The sequence below is a fragment of the Protopterus annectens genome, chromosome 6.part0 (assembly GCF_019279795.1).
Source record: "Protopterus annectens isolate FY-2018-M chromosome 6.part0, PAN1.0, whole genome shotgun sequence".
NCBI classification, from domain to species: Eukaryota; Metazoa; Chordata; order Ceratodontiformes; family Protopteridae; genus Protopterus; species Protopterus annectens.
In genome coordinates, this window is record NC_056737.1 from 195,822,615 (window position 1) to 195,831,018 (window position 8,404).

At 42.8% G+C, this 8,404-nt stretch overlaps 1 protein-coding gene across 1 annotated transcript in view; it reads right to left on the minus strand.

Annotated features, from left to right (window-relative positions):
• LOC122803802 (vomeronasal type-2 receptor 26-like) overlaps positions 1 to 8,029 on the minus strand; it is a gene marked incomplete at its 5' end in the record, with an annotated part of 837,235 nt that extends 829,206 nt beyond the window's left edge. Inside the window, one exon of the mRNA XM_044073487.1 lies at positions 8,002 to 8,029. Within this exon, the coding sequence (XP_043929422.1) occupies positions 8,002 to 8,029 (28 nt within the window). The remainder of the gene's footprint in view (positions 1 to 8,001) is intronic.
• Positions 8,030 to 8,404: the final 375 nt, after the last annotated feature.

The window sequence follows — 8,404 nt, forward strand, 5'->3', positions numbered from 1 at the left end:
GTAGCTAAACTATGGAAGCAAATCCCACCAAATCTGAAATCCATTTAGAATGTAAACTCATTTACGGTACTACTGAAACTTCACCTATTAAATCTATGGATTTACTCCTGCACATCTATAGGATAAACGCCACTGACATCTTCACCTTGTCATATCCTCAAACCATTTCTGTTCACTCAGAATCCTGTGCCCCACAACCAGTCTTCACAAATAACTGAATAGTTTTACTAGCATCTCCCAGCCATAGACATAGTTTTGCAACACCCACCTCTATGCTTGTGATATAAACAGTAAGATAGCTGTGTATAATTGTCTCTGAACCCACTTAATACCCCACTTCTTAACTGTAATATTAATATTTTCTGTCTTAGCAAATTCCTTCACTTACTTCCTTTAGTTTGAATTTCTAATCACTAATCAGAAGATCTGTGATATATTTGATAAACCCACTTCTTCAAATGTTCAATGTTCAAAATCTACTAAATGTATAAGTACCTTTTGTACTGTAATAGTTTTGTTTATTTTTATATGAATGTAATCTAATTAGCAAGTGCATGTCTGACTGTTAATGTATATTATGATTGTTCATGTGCGTAATTGAATACCTGTTTAAAAATAACTAATATGCTGGAGCTTTTCTTCCTGGGCCTCCACTGAAACATGTTTTATGACTAAACCCAGTTGGAGAAGCACAGTAAACAAAAGCAAAAATAAAATAAATAGAAATAAAATTTGAATGCAGGAAGTACATGTGAACAACTTGAGGAGTCAGTGTGCCTTTATCCATCCATCCACAACCCCTTTTTCTCTCATTTTTGCACATGGGGTCAGGGTATCACTTCAACAGTGATAAACATCTAGAGCCAAGGCTTACACCACATTGTACCTTTATCATTTTTTCTTAAGATTTTCAATGAGATTGCCTTCGCTGTCACGGTCAGACTATAGGCAAAGAGAAAGGAATAAGGGATCCTAAGTGAAAGGTCAGCACTGGTAGAGTTTCTAGTAGAATCTAGAACAGACACTGATGTTATAAAAGGATAATTAGTAGGGCATATAAAATATTGCATGATGAGTATAGGAATCTATCAGAGGAGGTTAGATCAGATGGCGAAGAGTGGATAAGCAGTTCACAAAGAAACAATAGGAGGATATATGCATGGCTTCCAAATATGCTACAAACTCTAGAAGATATAGGATCTTTGCTTAGAAGTCTTTGCATAGGTATTTTATACCCCAAGCAGATTCCAAAGAAGTTTTCCTCAGGTAGATGTTGGAGGTGTGATAGGAAAGAAAGAGATAATTGGGAACATATTTCTTGGGAGTGTAATGGGTTGGTAGACTTTAAAGATTCTCTGCAGACTACTGGATAAGCAAGTTGGGATAAATTTTTTGAGCTGTGATACAGAATTGGAATTGTCTTGAAATAGTAGGACCTCACTGAGTTTACTACTGGTGTCTGACAAAAAAGCAATTACTAGATGATGGAAATCAGAGTGTAAACCAACCAAATGAGAACTAGTGAATATAGTAACAGAGATAAAGGAATTCGAAGTGCGACCACTAGAAAAGGGCAGGAGCAAATTACTAAGAAAAATGGGAATTGTGGGAACAATACATGCAGAATAATGTTTTGGATGAGGAATGATGTTTAAGGGAAAACAGGAATTGAATGATCTATGTAATGTTTGACAATGACTTTATAGAAGATTATGTGTCACTATGGTTTGTTTTCATTTATATAACTGGATGACTGACTATGTCATAAGTGATAATTCAATAAAGATGTTTCTTGTTTAAAAAAATATTTTCAGTGCTGCAGTAGCGTTGCCGACTCACAGTAAGACGTTGTCCTGTTCGATTCTCAGCTACAGCGTCTTCTGTGTGGAGACATGCATGAATGGGCATACCTTCATTGAAGGTTGTGCATCAGGGCTGGCAACTCAGCATGTAAAAATCTGCTGCCAATCATTAGCGGACCGGAGTTCCGCTGTGGCGACCCCTAACCGGGAAAAGCCGAAAGACTCAACAACAAGTGTAAGCATCCTATTTCGTGCACTATCCTAACGTCTCACAATTGAGCTATAGATATAACTTACTTTGTGATCTGTAGATGTAGCCTTTAAAGAAGTATGGTCATAGTAAGTTGGAGATGGGCATACCTGTCTCAGGAGTCATGGGAACTGTTTAAGACAAGTGTGCTGCTTCAGATTGCACAGAAACTGACATTTCCTGTTGAGTATGTTGGTGTAGAAATAAATGACTAACTCCCTGTAGAGGGATACTTTTACTGATGTTCTTCGTGTTTCACTGTTACAGTCATTACATTTGGGTAATCTGCTGGCAGGTTGCCCTCAGTCGGCCTGAATAACAAAGACTTAGGTCCTGTGTTGGTTGCTGTCTCCTCTTCCATGACGTCATGTCATCTGGGGTATAAAACATGCAGCCGATGCCATTTTATTCAGTCTTTCTTGCCACGCAGTGCCCGAAGCAGAAGCAGTTCACAAGTGCCAGTCGGCCGACTCCTGAAATTTTCGCATTCGACTTTCAGAACCGAAGTCTTCAACTAAAGCTAAGTACCCCATTGGGGAAACTTTTTCTTGCTCCTTACCGATGTCAGTAAAAGTTAATAATTGCATTACTTGTGGGAAGCAAATACCTCATAAGGATTTTCATTTGTACTGTATTCCTTGCCTAGGCCTATATCATAATGTGCCTTGCTGTCGGTTTTGTGCTAGATTTAACCAATGCACTATTATGCATCGGTATATTTTTGCTCCAAAATATTTTGGATCCAGATTTAATTACCCTGAAATGTCGTCAGATAGCAATCCAACTACCGGAGTTCACAAAAAAATGCAAAGAAAAAGACAGAGACAGACCATCGAGGTCCAAAACTGACGACAAAGCTTCTGCTAAGCCAGTCGACGGTTCGCCGGTACTCAGTAAGGTGCTTTCGCAGCCCCTGTTACCCGCTACTTTTGAGTCACATTCCTCTACTGAGACCCATGCGGAGTCCGGTAGGCAGTGAGATTCTCAGAGTATTGAACCCACGGATGTCTCTCCCTTGGATGGGTCCAGAGCCACTGAGCAGGCACCGGCTTCTGAGGGTGTTTTCAGGCCTCAACATTTTTATATAAAACCTACGCCAGCTTCAAAAACAAATCAAAAACAACTTCTAAGTCTAAAAAACCGAGGCATGAGCCATGTGCTCAGGCCCCTATGCCTAAAAAACAGATGATCAAAATGGCTGAGGACTTAATTACCTTGATGAGGGGTTCCCAACCCCCCCCCCCCCTGCTAAGAGGCCTAGGCAAAACACTGATTATAAATCTTCAGATCAGGTTTCTATATGTTCATCGTGTTTCACTGTTGCAGTCATTACACTTGGGTTATCCTGCTGGCAGGCGATCCGCAGTCGGCCCGAGTTCCAAAGTCTTGGTCCAGCGTCGGTTGCTGTCACCTCTTCCCTGACGTCAGTGTGCCAGGGGTATAAAAGTTGCAACTGACGCCATTTTCTTCAGTCTTTCTTGCCACGCGGTGCCCGAAGCAAAAGCAGATCACAAGTGCCGGTCAGCCGACTTTTGAGATTTTCAAAATTGAATTTCAGAACCAGTCTTCAATAAAGCTAAGTACCCTTTTGGGGAAACTTTTTCTTGCTCCAGTCCGATGTCAGTAAAAGTTAATAATTGTATTTCTTGTGGGAAGCAAGTACCTCATAAGGACTTTCACTCTTACTGCATTCCTTGCCTTGGCCCTGATCACGACAATACTAGTTGTCGGTTTTGTGCTAGATTCAATAAACGCACTATTAAACGTCGGTTTGAATTTGCTTTACATTACTTTGGATGAAGATTTAACTATATCATGCTGTCAGATCAACCGACGACTGGAATGTATAAAAAACGCAAAGAAAAAGAGAGAGACAGGCATCTGAGGTCCAAAACCGACGACGAAGCCTCTTCTAGGCCAGTCGCCGGTTCGCCGGTTCTCAGTAAGGCGCTTTCGCAGCCCCTGACACCCACTACCTCAGAGCCACAGGCCCTAACCGACAGCCACGTGGAGGCTCCGAGGCCTGTGGAAACTCAAGGTATTGGGCCTACGGATACTATGCCCTCAGATGGGTCCGGAGCTGCTGAGCAGGCACCGGCTTCTGAGGGCGTCTTCAGACCTTCACAGCTTACAATTAAGGCTACAACAGCAGCAAAGGCAAAGTCAAAGACAAGGAAACAAGTGCAGCATTCTCCAGAACAGTCATCCTTGCCAAAAAAACAGATGCTTAAAATGGCCGAAGACCTTATTACTTTAATCAGGGGCTGCCATCCCCCTCCTGATAAAGGCCTAGGCAAGACACTGATTATGATTCCTCTGATCAGGTCTCCATTTCCTCTGATTCTTCTTCTGATCAGGGCTATTCTCTCCCTCCTTATGATGACTCTGATGCTGAAGAGTCCATTCCTTCAGCCTCACCACCTGAGGATTATTCTTTTGGGGAAACCCTGCACACCATGAGGGAGCATTTCCATTAGGAGAGCCAGGATTACTCAGAATCCAAGAAAAGACTCAGAGATTTCCATTTATTGCCTCAGCACAGGCCCCTGGCTATCCCCCCTGTGCTTGATATTGTAGATGATGTTTTTTCTGAATCCAGTCTGTCTCCAGATTCTTTACCCCCTGCACCAGTAAAGCCAGACAGGTACTACAGGGTCCCTGATGCTCATAAATTTCTTTACAAAAACCTAGCTGCAGACCCAGAAACAATTTCTCAGGGTCCTAAAGGGATTAAAGCTTCCACTGCCAAAATCCTGTCCCCTCAGATAGGGATTCAAGAGTTCTGAACAGATGGGGGAAAAAAGTTCACACTTCTGCTACTTTAGCTGTAAGAGCTTTAAACTGTCAGTTTCACATGCTTAAATATCAACAGTATCTCATGTCATTGTTAAAGCAGAAAATGGTTACAAATACAGAAAGTCCTGACAGTAAAGAAATGCAGGAATTATTGCATGCAGTTGAACAAGTGGGAAAGCATACTCTGCAATGTGGTTTTGATTCACTAGAGGCTTCTTGAAGAGCCGCAGTTACAGGCTCAGTAATTCGAAGACATGCTTGGTTGAAAGAACAAAGTTTACCTGACCATGTTAACGTAAAATTATTGGATGCTCCACTACAGCATGATACTTTGTTTGGTGTTAAGGCAGAAGAGGTGTTAAAGAAAATGGAGGATAAAGCAAAGTCTATGCAAACGGTGAAAGATTTCTTACAGGTTTAACCACCTAGATTTAGCAGACACTGGCCTTCAAAAAATTGGTCCTTTCCAGTATCAGACAGGCCACAAAGAGGCAGATACAGACGCCCAAGAGGCAGATCTCAGCCCCAAGGCTCCTACAGACCTAAGCAGTGGGGTGCTTAAGCCCCCAAAGGAGGAGAAGACAAATCACAACCTTATAGGAAACAGACACAATGACTTCCCCTCTGCAAATGCCAAGCTCTTACCAGTTGACAGCACCCCTTGGGGGAAAGTTAGCACTTTTCTCAAACAATTGGCACATGATCACCCAAGACCAATGGGTGCTGAATATTGTTTTGTAGGGGTACAGGTTTCACTTCCACACGCTTCCAAAACTAAAAGGTATGCCAAACCTGCCACAAAAACCAATGGGCAGAGGCACAAAAACAGATTACTGCTCTTGTGGATATGGGAGCTATTCATAAAGTCCACAAGAAGAACAGGGACAAGGATTTTACTCAAGACTTTTATTAGTACCCAGAAAAGACAAAGCCTGGAGACCAGTACTGGACCTGTCAATCTTAAATACCTTCCTGGATGTTCCAGAATTCAAAATGTTAACACTGCAACAACTACTGCCCATGCTGGGCAAGGAGGCTTGGCTAGTTACTTTGGATCTCAAGGAGGCATACCTGCACGTCCCAATCAGACAATTGTGCAGAAGATACCTCAGATTTATAGCAGGCTCAATGCATTACCAATTCTCTGCACTGCCCTTTGGCTTATCTACTGCGCCCAGGATCTTCACAAAATGCCTGGCACCAGTAATTGCATTTTGCAGACAAAAAGGAATTCAAATATATCCCTACTTGGACGACTGCCTTATTCAAGCAGAGAGCAAGGACATTCTTCTAAAGCACCTGGCATTTGTAAAAAGGTTACTAATTTGCCTATGGTACACAGTAAAGGAAAAGAAATCAAAACTAGTGCCCTCTCAAGAGATAATATTCCTGGGTGCAAGCTTAAATACAACTGCCCAGATGGCTTTTCTCATGCCAGACGAACAAAGGCAACTGACTCATTACTTCCAAATGATGGCAAAAAAGACCCAGCTCCCTGCAAGAAAGATTCTGCAGGCCCTGGGTTTCATGGCATCCTGCATTCTACTAATTCCATATGCAAAGCTGCATATGAGGAAACTACAATGGTATCTAAAAAGTGTTTGGACTCAGCATTGTCACAGCCTAGAGACAATCATAACCTTGATTCCCTGCCTACAACAGGAGTTTCGATGGTGGTCCCAGGCCTGTCACCACAACAAGGGACAGCCTTTCACCTTACCTACAGCCAGGCAGACAATAACAATGGATGCATCGGATTACGCCTGGGGAGCCCATATGGCAGGAAGATGTATTCAGGGCACATGGCCCAGGGAACAAATGCATCTTCACATCAATCAAAAAGAGATGCTAGCTGTACAAAATGCCCTGACAGCCTTCAAGGACCTAATACATCCAGGACAACTATTAATAAAGACGGACAATACCACAGTTATGTGGTACATAAACAAGCAAGGGGGCACACATTCCTACCCCCTATGCAGACAAGCCATGACTTTGTGGAACACAGCACTGACCTACCAGGTACATCTGCAAGCACAATTCCTGCCAGGAACAAAAAATACACTGGCAGACGAACTAAGCAGAAATCTCATGGATCCTCATGAATGGAAGCTAAATCCACAAGTGTTCAACATGATAACAAGGGAGTGGGGACGCCCAGACAGAGATCTTTTTGCCTCCCCTCACAATTGCCAAATACAGACTTTTTGCACAAAGACTTATCACTCTCAAGCATGGAAAGTGGATGCTCTATCATTCAGCTGGAAAAACCTGACAGTCTATGCCTTCCCTCCGATGCCTCTTCTCACCAAGGTACTTCTAAAAGTCAGACAAGAGAGACCAAAAATGATCCTGATTGCACCAGACTGGCCACGCCAGCACTGGTATCCAATCCTAAAAACTCTGTCCCAAGGCCCACCTTGGCCTCTTCCTCAAATCCCTCATCTTCTGACACAGCAAAACTATCAGATTCTGCACAGTCAACTCAGAGCCTTACACCTGTCAGCATGGCAAATAATGTAGCCACTCAGACTGCACTTCTCTCTAAAGCTGTTATGGATGTAATTTTGGAAGCCAGAAGGCCCAGCACTAGGAAATCTTATGCAGAAAAATGGAAGAGATTCTGTGCTTGCAACCAGGCACAAGGACTCGACCCACTGGTCCCTAATATACCTCAGATTTTACAATACTTGACTGAGATGTTGGACAAAGGCCCATCTTTCTCATCTATTAAAATCCATGCCTCTGCCATTTCAGCTCATTACAGTGCAGAACCTCCTATTTTTTCACATCCTCTACTACGACAATACCTCAGAGGGGCAAAGAATATGATCCCCTAGAAGAGCACCAGTACCAACTTGGGACCTCAATTTTGTTTTAGAAAAACTAACACTGCCTCCATTTGAACCAGCCAGCACAGCTGATCTTAAATTCCTGTCATGGAAAACTGCTCTACTCTCAGAGTTACAGGCATTGATGGCTGTAGAACCTTTCCTCATTTTTCATCAAGATAGGGTTTCTCTTAGAACAAACCCAGCATTCATGCCAAAAGTGGTCTCCAATGTGGCCTTAAACCAAACCATTCATTTGCCTACTTTCTACCCAAATCCCCAGAATAAAGGGGAAAAACTTCTTCACACTTTGGATATACACAGGCAGGTACGATTTTACTTGGACAAAACAAAAGCTTTCAGAAAAACTGAGCAACTGTTTGTAGCATATGCTGCAGGATCACAAGGAAAGCCTATTACAAAGCAGACAATCTCCAAATGGATAGGACACTGCATTCACTTCTGTTATGCACAACATGGCAAATCAGTGCCTAAGGGCATCAGGCCTCATTCTACCAGAGCAGCAGCCACTTCAGCAGCTTTCCTCAGAGGGGTACCAACCAAAGACATTTTAGAAGCTGCAACCTGGAGCTCAGCGCACACTTTTACCAAGCACTACCACCTACCTCTCTACTCCAATTCCAGAGCAGGCTTTGCCACTGCAGTTCAGTAGGGCTTGTTAGCCTCGCCAAATCCAATCTAGACCCAGCCACCCAACCTCAGCT